A 26,227-nucleotide genomic window follows, 5' to 3' on the forward strand; every position below is an offset into this window, starting at 1 on the left:
AATGAAGACCAAATAGCGATAAAAATTGATGCAAAGTGGCAAATAACAACCCTTGAGGTCGCTGAAAGATTAAATTTATTGAATTCGCCAGTTCGTGATCATTTGAAGCAGTTAGGATTTAATCTCAGAGCTTGATGTATGGGTTCTTCATTTTCATACGAAAAAAAAAATCAGTCAAAATCAGCCGTCACGTTGATGTCTCTTAGTTGTTTCTCAAATGTCAATAAAATGATCTATTTTTTCAGCTCATCATCACTGAGGGCAAGAAATGGGTTGTCTTCAATACTTGATATGAATTTCTATAAAATGTCTTATTATTTTTTTAAAATGAACAGGTCAGAATCTCATCAGAATCAGATTTTTAGCCAGCAACAAAAAAAAGGTGCATAGAATCATGCTAATTCCCGAAAGATGACAAATAAATATATAATTCAATTGCCTAAAATATTTATTCACTATAAAAAAAATTATTTTTCATTTTCAGAAAAAAAAAATTACTTTCCAAACAATCGAAGATCAATGAAAAAAAAAACCTAGGACATAATACTCCGCTTGTCCAATGTGATATACTTAAATAGTTACAAATCAAACTTTATATTCCTTGTACATAAGGTCATAAAAATTCTAAACTAATAGCCTCATAATTTCGAAATTATAGTCATATTTTAATCAGCGAAAAAAAAATATTTCGTCAGCAATGTATCCAAAATATTTAAATTTCAATCCATTCCCCACCTCCCTCTACCACGAAGAAGCATTTTCGAGGTCATGCAACTTAATACTATTTGCTACACTGAAAAAAAATGTATGGTCAAAACTTCCAGAACATAATGAAATTTACCGTGTTTCTGGCTCTATATGAGTATCAAAGAGCTAATTGGTTTTTATAGCAGAGCTATGATAATGATATTGGTAAAAATAATAAAAAATATTGTTTTATAAAGTATGATAAAACTTGGTAGTGTGGTAAAATTTCGTAATTTTATTTTATCTTGAAATATGGTATAAAAACCAGTTATTTGGTTAAATTTACTCTTTAGTTTTTCTATTATTTATTAAATGGGTGGTAATAAGGATTGTAATTTTGAAAATCAAAATTTGATGCAAACCGTTACCATATGAACAGAGAAATTGCAACGTTAATGGTTTAAATACTGTATTTTTTGGTTTTATTATTCAGAATTATGCTTTTATTTATTTTTCTTGCCAGAAATGTCCTTAACATACTTAGGGAAATTTTATCAGAATTTAATTTTCAAATGTTGAAGGAGCAAATGACATGTTTGGCACTTTATTTACTTTGAAGTAGATTTGAAAAATTACATGTATTCAAAATCTTATTCACTTTGTATGAATATTAAAATACTATGATGCTAAAAAGAATTTATTATTAAGAAATTGTGTAAAGGACATGCCATTTAAAACTTTTTGTTTACAATAGTCAAGGTTAGTATTGTTTAAGTCTTACTTCGTTTGATGGTAAAAGTGGTAATTCGTTTGGTGGTAAAAGTGTTTCATTAAAATGGGCAAGGTAAGAAATTATAACGAACAAAGTAAAAGAGAATTTCATTCTTAAGAACTTAGATTATAAATTGCAAATAAATGACGAAAGATAAATGGTTTTGTCTGAAACTCAAATCAGTTAAACATAAGAACAACTCGAAAAACATAATATCACTTTATAATGTATAAAATGTTTAGAGGAACAAAAGTAAAAATTGTGTTTGATCATAGGAGTATCAAAGAAAGTAAATGGAAAAATCTAACATAACCACTAAAATTGATCCAGACACTTTTTTTTTATTTATCACCTTCATCAAATATTTTTCCCTGCTGCTTCCAAAAAATTCTATTCCAAAACCCAATTTTTTTTCTTAATGTTGAAAAACACTCTTTTTCACTTACCAGTCCTATTTTTATGAATTCAGATCGATGCTCGATATATCTGAAGATTTTAGAAACTAATTTTAGATAGTAACATAGAGAAACTTTAAAGGCATTCCTTCTTGAATTTTAATAAATAGTTCAGAGAAAGTTTAAAGTAGATATTTGCGAAGCTGTTGGTTGTTTCTTTCTAATTTAGAGTAATTGAATTAATTCAACCTCTTTCAAAAATGATTTTATATGTAAGTTATGAAAATGCATTTTTCTAAAAAGTGTTTATTTATACTCATGAATTTTTCTGCATTGCTTAAAAAGATTCTTAAGTAGATATTTGAGAATTAAATTGTAAGTTTTTTGATAATTTAATGTAATTAAATTAACTCAACATCGATAGAAATTATTTTAAGCAATGAAATGATAAAAATATATTTTTCTGAAAAAAAGCAATTATTTATATAAAAAATAATTATTTTACTTTTTCTGAAGAATATACTTTGCTCATAAATATTAATGTAAAATACCTACGTTTTTAAAATTGTTACCTGTCAGAACAATCAGAAGCCTTTACGTAAGATGGATTTATCATGCTCATGATTTAACTTTGAGATACGATTTAATTTTATATTTTATTTTCAGATCTTAAGTATTTTATAAAATAATGATTCTGATGACTAGTAATTTAATCAACCCAGCATGTTTCATTGATTATTTTATGCAGTAAAGATATGAAAACGATTTTTATTAAAGAAAATTTACTTACGAAATTTTTACTTATAGTAAGTTATTCTCGAAAAATATTTTTATTTATAAGTATTTATATAGAATATATAAAGCTTGTATAAAAGAAAAACGGACTCCATCAACCCACCAGATAACAACCGAAAAATAATAGCTTCAGTAGCGCCACAACTCAGGATAATGAAAGGACGTAGGAAGAGTGCTCCGTTGATTATGTGCAATTGATTAACCGGTTCACATGAGAGTATTTAATGTGAATGTTAAATTTATGAAGAAGGGTAAAGGACATCCAGAACAACAGTTAAACGCAGTGTACTACAGGGTCTGTTTACAACGTTCTTTTATTCCTTTACTGTCTCTTGCAGACGAAGTGCTGCACAGATATCACGAGTCGTAGCACTTTTAGTATTACTGAACTTATACTGATACAATTTATTGTTATAATTTATACTGAATTCTTAATTCAAAACAGTTAATTTCTTCACGTTTTGCGCATTTTACAATTTCAATGGCGTTGCTTTTTAAAATTTATCTTGAAGCAAAATTATCGTTCCAAGTCTTTTTATATAATGGATTAAGACATTTAAAACTTCAGATGTAGGAATGGTGTAAAAATACATGCATATTAAAATTAAATTTTTTTATCCGTTAATTAATTGAGTAATGAAGAAATAAATAATAAAGAAATCGTTCAATCAATTTTGCAATTGTGTGCAAAAAATTTGTAATTTGCTTAAAGCGTTCAAATAATGTATTAAATATGCAAAAGGTGGAATTATCATTATCGGATTCCGAATTTTAACCACTTTATTGATAAAAGTTTTGGGGCCATATTATTCAGATTACAGTTCATATTTTTGAAGGTCAAAAATCAATTCCGTTGAGTAAATAAATCTTATTTCTTTGCAAAGTTTTGAGACTTATTTACTAATTGAAAATATTTTTGCCACTAGTTAGTTAACATGTTTAAGAGACCCTTGGGCCATTAAAACTTGCATCATGTTGCATTAAAACTGCACCTGATACATGATAATCTGAAATTTATTAAAGTGTTTTGGTTTTACTTTATTTTACACATTCAACGTCATTCAAGGAGTATTTACACAATTTGATCATAACTTTTTATTATATACAGTGGTCTAGGTTAATAGTTACTGAAGATCACTTAAAATCTGACCGTTGCTTCAAATATGCCTACTGCGCATTGTTTTGCTCTAGCAGCATACATGTTTCATTCATTTCACTATTTCATTCATTTCGAATGATGCCATGCGAATTGGATAATCAGTTATACTCAGCTTGTGGTTGACTTCTCGCATCTAAATTTATAATACTGAAGGATGAAGTTGTTTCCGTTGTTGTATTTCTGACGTTATAACGCATGTTCAAGTTTGATTATAACTAATACTTACAATAAAATAATTGTAAAAAAGAAAAATGCGTAAGAATTTGTGCAAGTATGGTTCATATTATCAACAATTTAGTTCATGCTATTATTTAAACTTATGCTTAGTCTTAAAAAATAAATAAATTTGAGCATTTATTTATCATTAAACATTTTAGGAATGCCGATGTCGTGTATCTTTATTTTTAATGTAAATCATTCACCAATATATTTTCGGTGCCCTGATTTTCAAATTATTTTTGACTATATTTGAGGTGTTGATTTCCAAAGGTAAATAAGTTTTTTTTTCTGTCAGCTCTTTGTAACTAAGTACGAATTAAGCGTAGTAAATTAGCGAACGATGTATTTTCATAATTCCAAGAAAACAATACAATTTTAACTTAATTTTTAATTGATTTTAAATATATTTCGGAAAGTTGATTTCATTTTTTTCACTATAAATGTTATTTTTAACCATTCTTTTAGCAAAACAAAAATTAGTATATTTTTAATTGGATTTAGTGTAACCATGTTAAAAATTTTAAAATTAGAAAGATGTTAAAAATTGTTTCAATACTTGATTGAGCACACCAAATACTGTCAAAAAGCGATGATTTAGTAACAACGTAATAACTAATACTAGTAAAATATACTTCATTTAAATATGAATTTCTATGAGTGCTTAAGCAAAATCAGGACATGAAAGATTTATTTTGGACCTAAATTTAAAACTAAAATTGTCAGGCGCCTTTTCCGAGAAGTAAATAATGTTTTTGATTATGTATTGTTTTAACTAATACTTTTTAACCGTTCTCTATGTCTAATATCTATCGTTAGATCCCACCAGTTGTAGATAAGTTTCTAGTAGTAAATGAGATTTGGAATCTCTTAACCAAATCTTAAATTTTTTTTTATAGACGATATAGATTTTTTTTTATAACTTAACGAAATAACATTGCACACAATTTTAGCATACATAATTTAGAAGATTTTACTATAAATTTAAAAAATTAAATCAGCTTTATACTTAAATATAAAAAATGACAAAAGTATAGTACTAAAGTTAAACAAGGGTAAAACAACTGGCTTGAAAAAGTTTATATTTACAAGTAATAGGTTGTCATAATTTATGTTTTGTCTAGTTTTAAGTGATGTCTTGTTCTAACTTTTTTGCTAATTGGAACTAAGGTTAGCTGTAACAAGTAGTAATCAAGCAAAAAAAGCATTTCAAAACAGTTCATTCAACTTAAAAAACTTATAGCACATCGAAATCAAAAATCAATGAGTTACTTAGTTTCAGTATTGTAACCTAAATGTCACATTCAGTGATTTGCTTTTATAAACTCATTTTTGCTTCATATGCTTCCATCTTGAATAATGAGGATGCAAAATAGGTGATTGTTCAACGATCAAATCTAGAATTCAAAATATTAAGTTTTTATAAAATACTATTTTAAAACCACCTTAGAAAAAAAGTTATTTATTAGTGTACTCTTAACATCAATTTCATGATTGATATTATTTAAGAGAATGGTACATAGTATTTAATAGAAAGTAAAATTAAAATGGAAGACAAATGCCTAGATCATATTTCTATGTACTTGATCTGGCTATTGGATAAATTTGTTACCATGGTTTTTCGAATTTAAAACTAATTGTTCAAAAACTTTTGTACTTTAACTTGGTGCTCGTTGAACCCTTTTCTGAAGAAATGAATAAGAATGACTGGAAGTCAAAATGTGGTATAAAAAAATCTAAAACCAAAAATAAATTTAGGTATGCTTCGCTCCTTATTTTTTGATAGCATATTATTGGATATGCTGGAAATAGATGGGCATTTTAAACCGATTTCCTCAGTAAATACAACGTATTTTGAAAAATAAAAGCAAAAATCAAATGAACAGAATAAGTCTCTTGATTTCGTCACATAGTGTAAAAAACATGGTTAAATCGAAAACAAAAAACATGGTTCAATGAAACAGACGTATGGCAAAGAAAAAAGATTCAAGTTTCGTGAATAAAAAAAAATCCTCGCAACGAAAATATTGCTTTTTATTATATAAATTTAAGAGTGTGATTTGAGTAAAATATTTTTAAGGCTAAAATTGCATTTTTATTTTACGTCTTTTTATTTAATGCATTTTTATTACTTCTAGAAACTTTATAACTTTTTTTAACATTTTAGTTCATACTTTTTTCCCTTTTACTCAATTTCTTTCGCATAAATAAATAAATTATTCCATTTGAAAAAACTCAGAGAGACATAAAGAGATAAATAACAAATGAATATAAAAAAATATATAGACCTGAACTCACAAATAAATCCCTAAAATTGAATTCGAGCTTGAATTCCTCATTAAAAAAGCTATGAAAACCGATGAAGCAAAATAAGTATCTGAGAACAAAAAAAAATCCAAAACAATGCTAAGAGAACGATCCAATATAATAAGGATGCAAAAAGTCGAAAACAAAATTCCCTCCAAATCGATAGTTGAAGAGAAAAAAAAAAGTAGTACATTCCAAGAGACAAGAAGCTAAAATATCCTTCATAGGGGGCGCGCGATTTGATCATCCCTCCACAAACCCAATCACTCGATGGAAAACTCTAAGTTGGGCATCCACCCCATTTCTGAATCCTTTTCTTGATTCTGCGCACTCCCGGCGAACTCTTCCAGCGTTTGGAGTCAGCACATGCCTCAGATGATTCCAAGGATAGTTCACGAACAGAAACCTCAAGAAAGCTTTAATCTAGGAATGTTTTTACATGCGCAAAAAATGTATTGCTTTATTAGTGTTATCTGAAACTGATTTTTTCTTTTTTCGTTCGTAAAGACAACCATCGAAGTTAATTTGCGTTTTTAAATGTCCCTCGGTAGAAGAACTCCAATTTCAGATATACCGCTATCAGAGAATTAATATATGTTTGAATTATTGTCAACAATAAAAACTGCTTTAAATTTATGTGCATTAAATGTAATTTTTAGAATCATTTGAAAAAAAAGTGTAAATTGAGACATGGTGCAATATAAAATTTTCATGATGTTTGATCTCTGCATTTTGGTTAACTTAAATAATTAGTCCTGAATTAAAATATAAATTTTAGATTTTTTTATATTTAAAAGGTAAAACAATTTAGTGTAAATATTCGTGAAAAAAAATCTTAAACTGAACTGTTTTCCATGCTTTCGTGATGCTTTTTACAAAGATTCAGGAGTAAAGAAAAAAATCCAAAAATATAGTTGAGTTAAAATTAGAAAAAAGCTTCGCATTATCAACTACATTAGTGTAAAAATGTTGAAAAATGAAAATAAAGTTTTAAGTATGAATATGGGATGTTTATTAAGAGCAAAATTATATTTGATAATGATGTTAACTGCTTATGCAAATGCAGCCATAACTGAAACTCAAAGACCAAGTACTCGTGTGGTTTCTACGAAATATGGATCACTAAGAGGTGTGATTGTGACACTGTCTCATAAACATTTACAACCTGTTGAGAAATTCCTCGGTGTTCCATATGCTGGGGTTCCAACAGGTTCCTTACGATTTATGCCCCCAGTGACACCCCCACATTGGAAAGGTGTTCGACCAGTTGATAAGTTAAGTCCGGTATGTCCACAAAAGCTACCAAATATATCAAACGAAACAGAAGCATTAAAAAGGATGCCTCCAGGACGATTGGACTATCTAAAAAGGTTATTACCATTTTTAACCAACCAAAGTGAAGATTGCTTGTATCTCAATATTTATGCCCCCGCAAATGGTGAGTCATTTTGAATTTAATTTTAATAATTTTGAATTAATTTTATGTGTCTGCTATTAGTATCTCAATTTGAATTTTATTTGAAAAATAATATTTGTGAGAGGAGTTTTAATTTTTTACATACACGGGGGGGGGGGGGGATAAACCAAAAATGGTGTTTTTTTGTGTTTAAAAATTTATTGAAAATCATATTAAAGAAAGGTTTATATTTTAAAAGCTTTTTTAACATGAGTAATATATATATATATATATATATATATTTTAAGAATTTACTTGATTCAAATCAAATAATGCTTCTAAACATACTAGATTAAATATATTTATTCAAAAACTGACTTTTTCAAAAATACCACATCATTTCATTCATGCTTGAAAAATGAAGATTCATGAATGAAAATGTGTTAAGAAACTTGAAGATGCAGTACTTTAAAAGAAAGCATTTATTATATTTTAAACTTGTTATTAATTGTTTTTAATTTTAATTTTTAATCCTGAAATAATGTTGTCTTTCCTGTTTTGATTTTTTTACTGTGCATTTGCAGTTTCTTTATAAGATGTCTTAAAATAATATTTTTTTTAAAAAATTGTTATTACATTTAAGTTCAATTATAAAAAAAAAATTAAGCTGTTACTTCAAAGATTTGCAGACAAGAAGTTTACGACCCTAAATAAAAAATGTAATAATAATGAAGAAATATAATTACTTATGGTTACTTAAATAGGGCTTTAAGTTTCCTTATATCATTTTCAGTTAGCATGCCATTTTAGCTAACACTGCATTTTGAAACTATAAATGCGATGATAAAGGATGCTTATATATTTATAAGAATCAATAGAAAAAAATAATAATTAATATAATGAATAAATGCCAAAACTATTTATGAAATTGTTTGTGGAATACTGACACTAATGGTGACCTTAATGGCGCAAATGTAATCGTAATAAAATGCAAAAATAAATTTTAAATTTTCAAATATCTTTGAACTATTTTAAAGCAGCTACTCGAACTTGAAGTTTAAAAATATATTTAGTTTACTCAATAAGAAAGAAACGTTTTAATATTTATAATATATCAGTGAGATGGTTTAAAAAGAAACACAGTGCATTTTCTTTTATTCATATCTTAGAGTTTTCTGAATAATTATTTTAAGAACTAAAAGTAAAATATTTTTTTATTATTGAGATAATTACAGGTTCAGAGTATTCTGCAAGTAAAAAAGTATTTCGATTAACCTTAGTACATTATGAGTAGTTTATAGGAAAATAAGACAAAGGTACGTTATTTAAAAATAATACATACAAAAGTTTTATACATAATTTAATTTTAGAATATTATAGATATGCTCTGAACATTTATAAACCATTTTGAATATAATTCGTTTAATATTGTTTGTAGTAAAAAATGTAATCAGTATTTATTGTTATTTTTAAACCATTAAGTGTGGTTTCCGTTTTTTGGGGATTTGATCCACACTAGCTGTGAGAAGCTCTTCCATCCCTCCAATTTTGGACAGATGGGTATTAGCTTGTCTGAATTGTAAAGATGGTTGATGCGCAATACCGGCAGCAATGTTTCAATCATGCTACTGGTCAAAAAATTTTGAAGCCTTAAACTTTATGGTTACTCTGTCCTTTGATGTGCTGTTATGGAAATAATTTGATTTATCATTATTTTTTTAATTTTATTTATTAGTTTTCTTTTACGTTCTATGTGTTAGAAGAGAAATTCCCATAATTTTATGTCTTATTACATAGTTTTGCTATATGAAACGAATTATCATTTTAAATATTTTAAAGCATTTTTGACTGTAGTAAATCTTATTCTAAATTTTTATTTTATACTCAAATTTTTTTAAGAATCATATTTACTTGAAATTTTGCTATTTTACATAAAATAACTTCTAAAAATGTGCAATATTTATCAGTAAGGAAGGTTTGAAGTGAAGAAATTCAATTTAAAGTTACATAAGAAATTATTGTAATTCCGTTAAATAAATTTATTTCTATTTGCTCATAAAAAAAAATTCCGTTCAATAAATTTTCATAATAACTTATATTTTATCAATGACAGAAAAATTTTCATATTTAATAGTTCAAATGAAAGGTTTCATATTAAAATTATAATTAAAAACTCGTGTAAAAACTCCTTTTAAAAAATTGAAATGCTTATGTAAGAAAGTTTCGTTTTCATAATGGGGATAAGAGTTGGTTGAAAGTTTTGCATTATTTACAAAATTTCATCAGTTTGTCTAATTTACTATCAGTTTCTACAATACTTTGTTCAAAAGAAACAAAGTAAAGTATATTTAATTTATTTGATTGCAAAAAATTAAATTTGAGAATTTCAAAATTTGATCTTTATTCAAAAATAAAAAAGATAAAAAATGCCTTCCTCATATTGCACGTTGCTGGAAAAGTAATAAAGAATAATGTATCATACAATCAATGAGATAAATACAGTTTTTAATAATCATAAAAATGTTATATTAAACTTTAATGAACATATTGATGAAGTAAAATGATTTTGATAAACTATTTTTGTATTATTCATGCAATGTTTCATTTAATCAGCGTACAATTTTAGAAAAGCTTTAAAAATTATTATTTTTAAACATAAAACAATATTAGAAACAATAAATAATATTCTTATTTTCAAGGAAATATATTGAATTTATTACATCTATACATTTTAACTTCCAGGAAAGTAAATAAATGAATATTTTAAGTAATATTATTTCCTATATAATATCTTGTATTTTTTGGGGGGATTTGTATAATTTTCTATCATAATACAAAATAATATTTTTTGCTATAAAACATATTTATTTTTTGCATTATTAAATACTAATTGCCAGGTTTAAATTTACAAAATGATAAAGATTTAAGTTTTAGTTGAGGCAATCAAGCTGCAAAATAAACATTAAATTTAATTATATTCATATTTCTTAAAATAATATTTTTGAAATGCTTTATTTTTACAAATAAAATAGAAATTCATGTTGCTCATCAATTTTAAACGCCATTTAAATATTTAAAGACTGATTGCAAATTGTGTTAGGTTAAATATTTATCAATTGTTTTAGAAAAGGAAAACTTATCGCACAGTTGATTCAGTTATATATATCGTATTTTAGAAACTAAAGGCAATTACTTCTGAAAGGCTTACACTTAATGCTCGACTGATTAAAATAGATAAATGGATACTATTCTAAGACTTCACGAATGGTCAACTTTGATAACCAATAAAAGGTTATTAATAAAGGTTTGTTACGAACGATCATGTATGATGCAAATGATAATAGTCTCATTTAGAATCTGGATATAGCGTATTGTTATACGCTATCTCACTCATTTTATTGTTTCTATGGCTTTGCTATATTTAATTACGGCTTGGATGAAACTAAATACATTGTGATCCAGTTTATTGATATTTAATGCATGAAAAATAATTAATTTCGGAAACGTTTGTCGAACATAATTTCATCTAATTAAGAAACTATAATTCAGTTAATTCTGTTAGTGGAAATGGACATTATTTGATATAAATTTCAATTAAAATTATTTTAAAAAAAGTTTAAAATTTGTTTAAGAAATTGCTATTTTTTAACTTTAAATGTAAGAGATATAGCCTAATGTAATAAATGAGAAAAGTTTATAATTACAAAGCACTAACAAACGTATAGGCTGAACAATTAATTTAAACAATTGTACTTTTATACCTGATTTAAAAGTAATAGATAAAGTCTCTTGTAGTATGCGGGGAAAAATTAAAAATTCATAGAAAATAAAAAATATAGCGAATATATCTGACTAATATATAAATAGAATATATAACTAAATAGAATATAAAAACTACGCTAAATATACAAGTGTATATGGCATAACATGCTTAAAATGTTTAGAAAGAAGATATTTTTGGTGTTATTAAAAAGACGAATGTATTAAAGTCTTTTAATTTCATAATTAAGTTTTTAAAATAATTCATAAGTTTTAATAATTACAGATATTTGTGATTTCAAAAAACAAGTGGGAATATATATTAAAAAGTTCAGTTGTGGCGATATATTAAATTAATTTCTTTGGAATTCAAATCATATGAGTTCCAGTTATGTAAATGGAAATGTTTATGAAATTTTATTTAATGTTAAATCAAATTTTATAACTGTATTCTATATCTGCACTGAGAAAACAAACTGTGGTCAAAACTACCTGAATATTGGGAAAATTACCGTGCTTGAGGCTCTATGGGAACCCCAAAAATATTCGGTAATTTTTACCTAAGCGCTTCGGTAATGATTTTGGTAAAGTTAACAATAAAATATAATATTGTAATACGTGGTAAAATTTGGTAATTTTTTTTATAATTCGGTCAATTTTATCATTATACTTTTGATCATGGCATAAAAATCCCTTATATGGTATATTTAATTTTCAGTTTTGCATCTTTTGCTAAATGCGTATGGAAGTGTGCCATAATTTTGAAAATCAGAATTTTCGGTAAACAATTATCATATGAATAAAAAAGTATCTACTGAATGGCTCAAATACCATATGATTAACCAAGCAATACTTATGAGTTTTACCTAGTAATGTCATTATCATATAGGTCATTTTTAAATTATATTTTATCAAATGACATTACATTTACTAACCAGTGGTGTTGGCTTTAGTACAGTAATCCCTATTTGTGGTAATATATGTTGAATCAAGATCATTTTTACATTCTTTTTATTTACATTAGCTTAGGAATGGTACGAATTCTGAAATTAAATGAATTTTGATTTTAATTTTAATGTTGACATATTTAATAATTTCAGCATTTTTTTAATACTTTTTTTAAAAAGGGCATTTTCCATTTTTGCAAAGTATTATTCTGTTTCTTAGTCTGACTGTAAAAGCATCAAGACATTTTTGTTTTCATGCTTTTATCATTTTTTTGTATTTAATATACTTACTTTTAGCAAATATTATCCTTTCCAACTTTTGTTATTCTTGATTTAAAAAAAATTATTTCTGGATTTATTTGAAATAAAATAGCTTAAATATATTGAAATTTAAATATTGTGATTAAAAAAATGCTTAAAGAAACAATATACTTTCAAATTTCTATTTCTAAATATATATATATATATATATATATATATATATATATATATATATATATATATATATATATATATATATATATATATATATATATATATATATATATATATATATATATATATATCTGCTGCTTATAATATTACATAAATAAAGGAAAATAAATTTGAAACGTATTTGTTTTCGAATAGTTTCAATTTTTTGCTAATCAACCGTATCCATATTCCCTATTTTTTCAAGGGGGGATGCCGAAGATCTAATGCTTAGATTTTACTATTCAACAGAAATTTAAATTTATCCTTTTTTACTAAGTATCTCCAATTGAAATTTTATTCATATTAAGATCCCTTTTTAACTAATAACCAAGATTAAATAACTGAGAAAAACTGATTTAAAATAACAATGGAAGAGAAACAATAGAATCGCTAGTTCTTGAATTTTTCTTATTTTTTTCTAAACAAACGAAGCTTAAATATATTATTTTAAACACTTTTTTCTACTATATATTTTATTATATGTGTGCTGCTAAGAAATCATAACTATTATCTGAAAACAAATTAACAACCAAGCGCATATATATTGCAATAAACACTAATTTTCATTTAACTAAAAGTGAAAAATGTTCATCTGCAACTATTTCCTATATTTTCTTTCAGATAAATAAACAAAATTTAATCCGTTTTTTATTATCCAATGTCCACTTTATCATATGACATACCAGTTGACTGTAACAGAATTGTTATTCGAAAAATAGCTAAAAACTGAAACAAAGTATTTTTAAAGAAGGATAGAAGGATATTCAAAAGAATAGGACAGTGGAACTCATATTTTATGATATATGTTTAAGCTTGTTCTAGAATACCTGACAAAACAATATTTACAAAGCTTCAAATGTTCAAAACAAAATGTTATTTTAAACTACAAGTAAAGAATAAAGTTGATGTGTAAAAAAAGAACTCTTCTACTGGCTTGTAGACAAAGAAATCCTCCCCATTATTTGTAATTGTCAAGTACAGTCGCTCAATCGATAAGGAAAAGCTATGTACTATTTGTCCTAGCTATGGACAGAGTGGGGTCAAAGCTAAAATAAATCATGTCTTTAGCTGTCTTCCCTTCATATTATGATGAAAGATTTAATACGCCCATAAATTATTATTTTTAATAGTTATAAGGTCGAGAAAGGCTATATAACTATTTATGAAAAAAATTTTATTTAACAACAAATGAAAGTGTAATACTTTGCGCTATCAAAAATAAAAATTCATACATTTTTATTTTTCAAACGCAAATGTGCTAAAATATTTCCATTAAAATTAAATCTTAAGACGTAAAGCAAATAAATTGTGAAATAAAACAAAAATAAACCATGTTTTAGCTGCTTTCTCCTCATATAATAATGAAAGATATAATACTTACATAAATTAATATTTTTATTATTTATAAAGTTTAGAAAGGCTATAGAGCTGCTTATGAGTACATTTTTATTTGTTAATTTCAAATTGATTGAAACTCATATTATTGTGCTAAAATATTTCCCTGAAAATCAAAAAATGAAAAAGTATTCCTGAACCTTTTGAAGAAGAACAAAAATAAAACAGTTTTCAGCTGTTTTCTCTTCATTTAATGATGAAAGATAGAATATTAGCATGAGTTGATATTTTCCGAAGTGAAAATGTCTGGAAAGATTTATAAACCTTTATTATTATGCGTTATATACATGCTTCAAGCAGCTTTAAGCCTTTTTTATTGTACTTAATTTTTTTCAAACTCTATTAAACTACTTTTCAGTTAAAATTAAATGTTAAAGATGCAATACAGAACTTTTATAACAATGCAATTCAAAATGATACAATACGATACAATACAAAATCAATGTATTAAAAATGCATTTCTTTATTTTCCTTTCCTTTTATATAATTATAGAAGATTTAAAACTTTTATAATTTATTATTTTTAACAATAAAAATGGCTAGAAAACCGATAAAAACACTTTATAAATATAAGTTATGCATTTAAAGTCATTTTAAAACTTTTTTATTGCCTTAAAGTAATTTTTCTTTTTATACAAAATCACTTTTCAATTAAAATTGAAAGTTTGAATTTCAATGCAAAGCTTTAGAAATAAAGCAAAAACAAATATTTAGCTGTCTTTATATTTGATGATTAAAGATTTATTATTGGGATTCTAATTTAGCATGAATTAATATTTAGAGTAGTCAAATTGTCCAAAAATTATAAAAATGGCTAATAGAATGCTTTGTAAACATAAGTTCTGCGTGTGTTTAAAATTATTTTAAATCTATATCGACAAATATTTCTTTGTCAAAATTGAAATTTAAAAACATGCTTAGCTTTACAAATAAAATAAGAATAATTTTCTGATTTTAGCTGTATTTCTATCATATTATGATGAATGATGCAATGCTTTCATAAATAATTTCTTTCCAGACGCAGGAAATCTAGAAAATTCTAGAATTCTGAAATAACAGTTAAAAAACAAATTTCATTTATTTTTATTTCTCTAACTTGAGTGTTCCAAATTGTCAATTTTGCAATAAAAAGAATGAATTTAAACGCATTTTTTTAAAATCGTAATTTATATAATTTCAAGCTCTAGAATTAATTTTTAGCCCTCTTGAAAAGCAAAATTCTAGTGTTGTCTCTAGGAATATTAACTTCCACTAGCCGTCTTTAGTGACTAGCTTAATCTGCCTTTCATAGAATAAAATGACATGCAAACAATTACTAAAAAATCTCCTCTAACTACTTTTCGAATTTTTAAATTTAACTATCTCTCAGGATGTTTTTTAACTTAGTTTGAATTAAGATAACAAAAAATCTATTTCATAAATTCATACAAAATATAGGATTGAACTATTATATTTGAGATTTCGCAATCGACATCTATCTAATTCTTAATAAATCTGTTCAAACCTGTCTTCGTAAAGCCGCAGTAGTTGTTTATGTTTACACACTTTTGTGTTTCGACCATGTTTAGGATCCTTACTATACGACTTTAATAATATCTTACAATAGAATGATAAAAATAAACATATTTCGTACGAAAAAAAACAGCAGAACTTTCATTTCTAGTTGTATGTAAATTTCTTATTAAGAATCTGTCTTTATTATTTGCTTCAGTAATAGGCAGCAATACAGAAATATTTACTTATAGCCTAAGTCTGTAATTATAAATGCGCATTTTGAAAAAATACGTAATTTTCAAAATAACTGCTGCAGTTGCTTTGAATTTTCAAATTCAATATTGGAGGCTTGAAGCGGCATTATATTTAACTTTTCCTCTGAATTGATTTATTTTTCCTGCTGGACGACAATTGAAACAGTAAATAAAATTGTAAACAAATTATTTTATAACTGAATATAACAGTTAAAATAAATAAACTATTGAATAACTGAATAGAGCAGTAAAGCTTGTTCTATGAAACGTAAGCTTTAGAGATATTATTCATTTTATCAAAATATATATTTAGCAAGTTGCATCGTAAAATTTATTATTTTAAAAATCAAACAATCTTTTTAAAAAATCTGAATTAGAAATATTTACTTTAATTCGTATAAAAGTGTTGTTTTCTTTATTCATTTAAAACAAAATGAGTTGTTAAATAGCTCTTAAAATACTTCATGTAAATAAACTATTGTTATATGAATAGTGCGCTTATTACTTATTTTATGTTAAACATTATTTTTATGTTGAGCACAATTAAGCAGATATTAGCATGAATATAAATTTTCAGTTATCAGGAATTTCTTAAATAATTCAAACTAAATATAAATAAATAAGCATTAAATTTTTTAAATAATTTATTTTAATTTTATGCTTTAAAATATTTAACACGTTTGCAGCTTGTTTAATTCTTAAGTTTAATTGTACAACAAAGGTGTAAGTATTTACTGTTAATGTTGCGAAATAATAACATAATATAGAACATAGCAGTCTAACTAAACTTCACAACTTACCATATCATCAGTTGGAACTGTCAGCCATTATTTACAACTTAATATCCCGGTTTTAAGATGCAATTCAGACTTAACCAAATTCCGAGCACTGACGCTTAGCATTATAATTATGTCAAAACATCTGCCTCGCGATGCGTTAAAGTAACAATGCTCATGTTATTATCCGTAAGAACATAAATGTTATTTAATGAAATATTGCTTCTTTTTAAATTGTCTTATATTTATAGATTATTATTATTTTTCTTAATTATAAATATTGCTTTGATATTTACAAATAAACACTACTAATTGGAAAAATCTGCTTTCAAAAGAAAATATTAAAATATTTACACTGATGAAAATTTTGTAGCTTAACGAACCATAACATCGTTTAAATTTGCCTCAACCTTATCACAACGCTAATAAGTTAAACCATATTCGATAGTTCGATACTGTTGTTAAAACGAAATATAAATCCATTTAACAATTTTTTAAAGTTCACTATAAAAATTTCAGGTCACTTTTTTAGAACAAAGGCATTTCCGTAACATCCTGTTGCATGAAATGGCGCCAGCATAAGTTAAAAGTCATGGAGTTGATGGCTGAACAATTTTGAGGCCAACGGAAATGTAGTCAACCACGCACACATGCTAGTTTTACTTCCTCTACTTCCTGCTATTAGTAGTTGGGTGGGCCTCAATCCTCAAATGAGAATTGAACTCCCGTTTACATATTGATATTTCAATTCCTATAAACCCTAAGCAATCGCGGCTTCATTTTTTATAAATTATAATATAAAATCTATTTAACTTATCAACTTTTATTCAACTTTTAAAAGACTATGTTAAACAGGTTTTCCCAGTTCAAATCCAGGTGGTAAGCGTATGCCTCTTTGCTAAATTTTTTAAATTTTTTTCTGTATTAAAATTATGAGCAAATAGTTGAATTTTTGTTAAATATTATTATCACACGGAGATACAGTACTCTATATCGTAATTTTTTTATGATTTGTTTTTGCAGTGTAGAAACTTTATCTACATTATGGTTCATGGTACTAATATTATAACTCCACGATGCTAATTTAAGTACAGCACAGAAAAATCCGTATGTTTTCCTAGAAACTAGGGTAAACTAACCAGTGAAGTAACACGACCCAGTGAAGGAACATTTCATATATATTGATTAAAAATAAGAATTTGACAGTGTCTTTTTTAGATTGATTGGTAACAATAGCTTACTGCCAAACAATAGGAAGTCATCTAGCAATATTTTGGATTACCTGGTCAAATAGACTTCTCTGGAAAAATATTTGAATCTGTTATTATCTCTGCAACACCTTGTTTCGTTGAAAAAATTATAAGGTGATTGTTTGTATTTATATGTTTGAAGTGGAATTAATTGCATGTAGTAGTCTTATTTTTCTCACTGTGAAAAAGAGAATTCAAAATATAGTTATTGAAGTTACGTTTTATTTTTTTAAAGCACCATAGCATAATCAAGTACTGAGATAAGGGGGTGTTTATTCACTGGATCACCAAACGATGAAAAAACAGTGAAGGAACAAGTGTTCCTTCATTGGGTTTTCTCCCAGTTAATGAAAATAAAAGAAATTTTTTAATTTTCTTGTACTTTTAGTCATATTATGCATCAAAATTCTGTTTAAAAGACAAAGAACAACTTCTAACCAGTGAAGGAACAGGCATGTTCCTTCACTGGATCACCAAACGATGAAAAACCAGTGAAGGAACAAGTGTTCCTTTACTGGGATCATTTCCCAGTTAATGAAAATAAAAGAAATTTTTTAATTTTCTTGTACTTTTAGTCATATTATACATCAAAATTCTGTTTAAAAGACAAAAAACAACTTCTAACCAGTAAAGAAAAAGGCATGTTCTTTCACTGGGAATACTTCCAGTGAATGAATAGTAATGTGTGACACATGATTTTACATGACTCTAAGATAAGTAATTCTGCTATATAGAGGACAACCGAAATTTTGTTAAAAATTGTATGAATAATTCCGGAAATAGTTTCAGTTTAAAATGTTAATTTAATAGCTTAATGTATGAAAAAATTATAATTTATATTTATTAATGGGATGTGTAGTTACATCAAATGTTAGGCAACTTAATAAACTATGTTTACAAATCGAAAACTAATTAAATATAATCATAAAAATTTGAATAGAACATTTTTTCGCTGGCTTTTGCACCAAGAACTCCTAATAAGCTATCATTATAGGATAGCAACGTGATTATATAATTTATAAAAACTACTTTACAATGTTAGAATTTAGAAGCAAGCTCCTCAACAAAAAACCGAGTTAAACAGAAACGATACTCAATTTCTTCAGAAGCTTGAGAGGAAAATCCCTCAAGATATGTTTTAATTTTAACGCAGTAATTTTAACGCATGTAAATTTTTAACGCAGCATTGACTGAAGAGTCTAATATCGAAAATATCCAAGAGCCTGAACTTTCTCAATATGGAAGAAGTACGTATTAAAAGAAGACCACTTGGTTAAGTTAAACTTAGGAACAGAAGCTAGTATTGATAATGAATGCATCATAGATATCGAATTTAAAATGAGTCCTCATGCTGATCATCTCTTAGTTGAAAAAAGAAATGATTCTATAAGCAAAATCAGTACTTCTAAAGATTCTCTAGATATAAGTCAACAAGAGATGAATTTGCCTCAAACTTCAAGACACCTTTCCCTCGTCTATTTTCGAGAAAGGCATTCTAGAAATGTCGTTGAAAAATCAGAAGAAGTTTGGAAGAATCATTCACATTGGCCAAATATTGATGATAAAAAGAAATGTCAAATAAGAAGAAAAACGAATAAATTACCTAACTTCGGAGAAATGGCAAAAATTTCAAGAGGCTGAAAGATCTAAAAAAAGTTAAAACAAGAGAACATGGAAAAGAAAAAGAACGAAAAAATACTTAAAAAAGACAAAAAGCTTCAAGAAATAAGAGGAAAAAGAGTAAACAAAAAGGTGATAAAATAATAATGATAATAAACAGCATCGGATGACACAATGATTTAGATTTGACTGTCAAATTATAAGAATGATTTTTTTTATTTATTTTGTATTTAACATCACTTTAATTTCGAGTTCATGATTACAGAAAAAAGTTAGCATTTTACAAGTACTTGTATGTTATAATTTCACAAATGGTCTTGTTTTTATATATTTGTATGGCTAAAAAATTCATAAAGAGCATTAAAAAATAACCAAAATTAAGTGTTCCTTTCTTGGGCAATTTTTTGTTCCTTCACTGGTAAGAGCTGTTCCTTCACTGGGTCATCTTACTACTTGTTATTTGAACCTCCAAAACTTCAAAACAATATTATGTAAGTTCTCTACAATTTTTTTGCATAGTTTGCAATTAGTAACAAATATGTTGACACTGTCATTTAACTGAAATTACGAATTTTGAAATTAATATGATTTTTTGAAAGGCAAGCGAAGCTTAAGTGCTCCTTCACTGGTTAGTTTACCCTATATGTGATTATTAAAAAAAACGAGGAAATATTTTTTTGCGAAATGTATAATCTCTTAGTATTTAAATTGAAAAAGTAATTTACCGCTGTTCAAGATGTCATTTTGTATCTAAGCTTAAATTTGAATGAAGACACCTTATATGAAATATAGCTTTTATCAAAGTTTAGTGATTATGAAAATTCTTTGCACCTGTGTTCCATTTACTGTGGATTGTGACGCGTTCCATTTACTGTGGATTCCGTTTACTATGGATTGTGGCGTGTTCTATTTGCTGAGGATTTCATTAAACTGATATATCACAAATCAGACGACTTTTACGGTAGGAATAATTTTATTCATTTAGATACTGATCTATCTTAAAATTTTTCAGCAATTACACAGGCCTGCGATGAAAAAAATACAAAGGGTCTGATAGCTGAACTTAATGTATTTTTTGGTGCTGAAGTGGAAAATAATAATGAAAAATTTCTATCACGTCACGTTTTTTAGAAAAATTCAATTTTACTGGAATTTTTATGAACATTTACCATAAAAATTAGAAAAATTCAATTTTACTGGAATTTTTATGAACATTTACCATAAAAAAATAAAGTTTTTGAATTTCTATCCCTTCTTGACTGACCAGCATTCTACTTTGGTCAAATCTACAAAAGTACCCCTCTATTACTACTTCCTGTCACCGTTCCTCTCTCTGTCGCAATCTCCCTCTACCAATAGCGTCACGAGAATCCTTATCTAGTTTCGCTGACCTCTCAGAAACACTAGCAAGCGTAATAGGGAGTCATTTTTAAGTCTTCTTTTTTCTGTGCGTTTCGTGAAACATGGCTTCGAGTTCGAGACATTGTGAAAATTTCCCAGATGACTTTTGTTATATATGCGGCGAATATTGTGTTATTAAAAATCGAATGAGGAACATTACAGACTATGTAAGACAACTTTATCTCGCATATTTTAGCATGAAACTCGGAGATCAGGACAAATCTTGGGCACCTCATAAAGTTTGTGTGCAGTGTCTCAATGATCTACGCTTATGGCATCAAGGAAAGAAGACTACTTTACGATTTGGGATTCCTATGACGTGGAGGGAGCCCCAAAACCACTTTGATGATTGTTATTTTTGTTCCTGCCATGTTCGTGGGTATAACCGAAAAAATCAAAGACTAATATCTTATCCTGATAACATTCCATCGGCCATACGCCCTGTTCCTCATGGACCTGATGTGCCTGTGCCTTTGCCTCCAACTGAATTGCCAATCATCTCTTCAGAGTCTTCAGATTCGGAGCATCCAGAAGTTCAAGGCTCCGATATCGAATATAAGCTTTCCGCAGACGGTTCTCCTCAGCCCTTCTCTCAGGTTGAGCTTAATGATCTGACTAGAGATCTTGGCCTTTCGAAAGAGGCAGCTGAGTTGTTAGGCTCCAGACTGAAAGAAAAAACTTATTGGCCAAAGGAACATCTTCTTATTGGTACAGCAATCGTGAAAAGGAATTTATTAAGTACTTTGATGAAGAGGAGAACTTGGTCTATTGTTCTGATGTTCCTGGATTGATGAGCAAATTTAATGTCATCTACAATAAGGATGAGTGGAGGCTGTTTATAGATTCCTCTAAAAGAAGCCTCAAAGCTGTTCTTCTTCATCATGGGAGTCAGTATGCATCAGTACCAGTTGGACACTCAGTATATTTAAAAGAATGCTACGAAAACTTGGCTCTCGTCCTGAACAAAATCAAATATATCGACCACAGTTGGAATATTTGAGGTGATTTGAAAGTTATCTCCATGCTTCCTGGTCAACAAGGGGGATTTACAAAGTACCCATGTTTCATTTGTGAGTGGGACAGACGTGTCAAGACAAAACATTGGGTCAAAAAAGAATGGCCGAAAAGACAAAATCTTGACCCAGGCACAAAGAACGTTATTCGAAACAGCTTAGTTGATCCGAAAAAAGTATTGTTACCTCCGCTACATATAAAATTAGGTGTAATGAAGCAGTTTGTCAAGGCTGTTCCAAATGATGGCAATTGTTTCAAATATCTTTGCAAAAAGTTTCCAGGTTTATCCCAAGCTAAGTTGAAAGAAGGAATATTTGTTGGTCCAGATATCCGCAAACTCATGAAGGATAAAGAATTTGAGACTAACATGACAGAAACGGAGAAAGAAGCTTGGGTTGCTTTCAAAGATGTTGTCAATAAATTTCTGGGTAACTACAAGGATCCTGATTATAAGGAAATCGTAACGAAAATGCTGGACAAATTTAAAACGCTGGGTTGCTCCATGAGAGTAAAAATGCATTTCCTTCACTCACATGTGGACTTTTTCCCTGAAAATTTAGGAGCAGTCAGCGAAGAGCAAGGGGAAAGGTTCCATCAAGATATCAAAGATATGGAGCGTAAATATCAAGGAAGATGGGACAAGAACATGCTCGCTGACTACTGTTGGATGATAGCTCGGGATAAACCTGAGATTAAGCATAAAAGAAGATCATCAAAAATAAGTTTCAGAGGAAAACGAGTATGTACTTAAATAGAAACTTTTCTCTTTTGTTTTTTGCTTGTTTTGATTTTTGTTTGTTTTGTTTTTTGTTTCAAACTTTTATATACACATACACAATATTTGTTATTCTAAGTCAATCGTCAATTTTACGTCAGTTATCTCAATAAAATATCAATAAAAACAAATTACAATGGTATGTTGGTGATTTTCTTCTAGAATCTGGTGTAAAAAGTTTGAACGCAAGGAACTTATTGTTTTTTTCTCGACCAGAGGTGACTTGTGCTGTCTGGTAACAGTATTTTTTATTCATTTTAACCTTTAAAAAATTAGCTGATAGCTCAAAAATCAATTTTCTTTCACAAGATTAAATTTTACATAGATCAAAATGAATGAAGAGAACAGTTGCCGGACAGTACATGCAAAATTGTTTGAGAGAATTCCCTTCCAAATAGGATTTTAGTAAAAACATTAATATCGATTTTATAAAAAATCCTGATGTGATTGGGAAAAATGAAGGTCATTTTCGAAATCAGCACATCAAATAACATATAAATCAATAATAACTTCTCTTGTATTTTTCCAAAAGTTCAATTTCGCAGGCTTGTGTTATTAAAATTATGCATTTTAAACAACTAATATCAAAAAAATTTTCTACCTCTATGGTGAAAATAATTTAATACTATGCAATAAAGGAGACGAATGAAATAAGAATAAAAATATGACCACCGAAGCCGACGTCCTCAGGGGGTACCGGCCTCGGTAGCCATAAAAACAAAACCATTTCTAATTGAGGGAGAAGCAAATGCCTAAATTAACTCCCTCAGTACTCCGATGGTTTTGTATAGAAGTCCAGGAAAAAATATGAAATGCAAATAGCAAATTAAGAAAAGAAACTCAAACAAAATCATCAGAAAAATAAAAACTCACTTAGTCACAGGTCAAACATCGATTTCACAAGCAAGCCGAATGAAAAGAAAACACTAAAAACTAAAAAAAACAACCCCCTCTATTACAATGCGCAGATGGAGAATAAAATGAAAGAAGTCAAGAGAAAGAAATACGCAACAAATTAATAGAATGCTTAACTGGGGCTGCTCAGTTAAGATTTGGATTGCGCCCTGTTAAAAGAAAAAAATATAAAAACCTAGAATTCTTCAATCATTTTTTTAATTAAAAAATTAACATTACAAAAATTAGAAGATAAATCATTATTACTCAAATTATTTAAAAAATTATTCACAGCTTCCCGAAAACTTTCAACATTATTGCAAATATTTAAGAATAAATTGCCTCTTAATTCTTAATGAAAACAATGTAATGTCTTATTTTATACACGAAGCAAATTACGAGGGGTTTTCGAAAAGTAAAGATACTTTACCGATAGAAACAAAAAGAAGTCTCTGAATCCGTTAGCAACACGGATTATGTCATTGGCGATTTACTTCTTCCTTCAGGTTATTTATTATTTTTATGGTGAACCTTGTTTTAGCAACAAGTATTTATAACGCCTGCGTAAATTCAGAATCCAACCAGATGCCAGGTGCAATCGGTAATACGTTTTCTTCGTGAAAAAGGTATTCAAAAGGCAAACTATTTAAAGCAAACGCAAGTAATAACTGACGAGCGAAGTTTTCTTAGTACATGTCAACGCTCAACCTCACACAGTGATACAAACCAAACTGCTATTTAAAAGTTTCAAAGGCAAAAGTTTAGATCATCCGTCATACAGTTCGGACCTTTAACTCAGCGAATTTTATTTTCCTCTCTACTTGAAAAAAACAACTTGCAGTGTAAAACTTTTACGGCACTTGAAATGTGGTTCCGACTATGGAATAGAAAAATTTTAACCCAGATTTAACAAATGCTTTGACAACGATAGCAGTTGTGTCGAAAAATAAAACATGTACCAGTAAGTAATTCATAATGCTAATTTAATCAATTAAAATCTTTTCAAGTGAATACACAGCATTGCATCTTTACTTTTCAAAAACGCCTAATATAAGAAGAAAAATTTCTATTTCCATATGTAATAAACCAAATCAATTTACATAAAAATAACCATTTACAAAGCTTCATGTTAAATGAATGTAAATGTGTACCATTTTCTTACAATAAAAACAATCATATGAATTCTTTGAAGCTTATATAAAATAGTTCTACCTAAAACATTTCATCACTTCCTGAAAACAGATGATTTATTCGTCTCAAACACATTTATCATTCTATTTGTTTTGTTGTAAGCTTTTACTCCGAAGCATTCCATTGCATAATGTATAAAACTTTGTAATAAACCATTTTATTTACTTGAATATCGCCAGAAATACAACTTTTTAATTAAAGGAAATTTCAAATCTAAAAATGTGCTTTCATGTTTAATGGATTCGAAACTAGAAACATAATACGCCTAATAAGCACGTATTTCGAAGCAGAGAATCAATAACTGGAAAAAATAGAGAACCCTAGTGAATAGAGAACATTTTTTTTCGAATGAGCCTCTTTCGCTTCACCGATAAAGAACACAATTCCTGATAAATGAAAGTTACTATTCAAATGACAAGACCTGCCATTAGATGTTTAATCCTGCGATAGAATCTCCTGTAGTAGGCTGACTTAGTTAATGACTACTTTCATCTAGCGAAGAAGAGATTTTTAATGAGGTGGCAATTAACCGTGTTTTGTTAAAGGCAATTAGGAATTATTGTTCCAAGGATTACTGAATCTTAAAATGGAAAATTTATTGTCTTATTAAGCTTAAGTAGTGATTACAAAATGTAGCAGTTTTAGATATATGTCAACAAAAGCTGAAAAAAATACGATTCTGTATTGAAGATTTGAGATAAAATGAAATGAAAATACTGATTTAAAAATTATTGTGTAACTGCAATAATTTACCGTGTGTTTAAAAATACGACTTAGTATTTACGATACCATTTTTACTTTTATTACATTCATTGTGCAATAATTATCTGAGTTCCTTTTTTAAGTTTTAAAATAAGCAATTCTTATTTTTAAAAATCTCTAAATTTTATGGTATTCGGAGATTGTCAAATAATGGCTTTCATATAAATTTAAAATTGCTATTTTTAAAGCTTTTTAGAACATGCGTAATGGATTAATCAAGAACGTTTTGGTAATGTTAATAATGCTTGTTGTTTTTTTTTTTGTTTGTTTGTAAAGGTTGGTAATGTTTCTTTTGATTAATTTAAAAAAAATAATAAAAAGATATCCAAAAATATGATTAAAGAATATATTTAATATAACTTGTCTACCAATGAACATAACAATACTGAGGAATAATTTATTTTATTTTGTTGCATGAGAGTTTCTAGCACATCATACTTTTGAATTGCTGATTTCAAATCAGCAATTGATTTTACTTTCCAAAGTACGACTTT

The 26,227-nt window shown here is 27.4% G+C and overlaps 1 protein-coding gene across 3 annotated transcripts in view; it reads left to right on the top strand.

The window, feature by feature from the left end:
* LOC107438596 (neuroligin-1) overlaps positions 1–26,227 on the top strand; it is a 193,902-nt gene that overhangs the window by 15,360 nt on the left and 152,315 nt on the right. For 2 of the 3 annotated variants that reach the window (XM_043053825.3, XM_043053821.3), the window contains exon 1: positions 6,597–7,769. The exons of the other annotated variant lie outside the window; for it this stretch is intronic. In XM_043053825.3, the coding sequence (XP_042909759.2) occupies positions 7,298–7,769 (472 nt within the window). In that variant the 5' untranslated portion in view covers positions 6,597–7,297. Of the gene's footprint in view, positions 1–6,596; positions 7,770–26,227 lie in introns of those variants that run through there. 3 annotated transcript variants of the gene reach the window in all.

This window comes from Parasteatoda tepidariorum, chromosome 2 (assembly GCF_982258835.1).
Source record: "Parasteatoda tepidariorum strain Cologne lab strain chromosome 2, Ptep-v5.0, whole genome shotgun sequence".
Taxonomy (NCBI): Eukaryota; Metazoa; Arthropoda; class Arachnida; order Araneae; family Theridiidae; genus Parasteatoda; species Parasteatoda tepidariorum.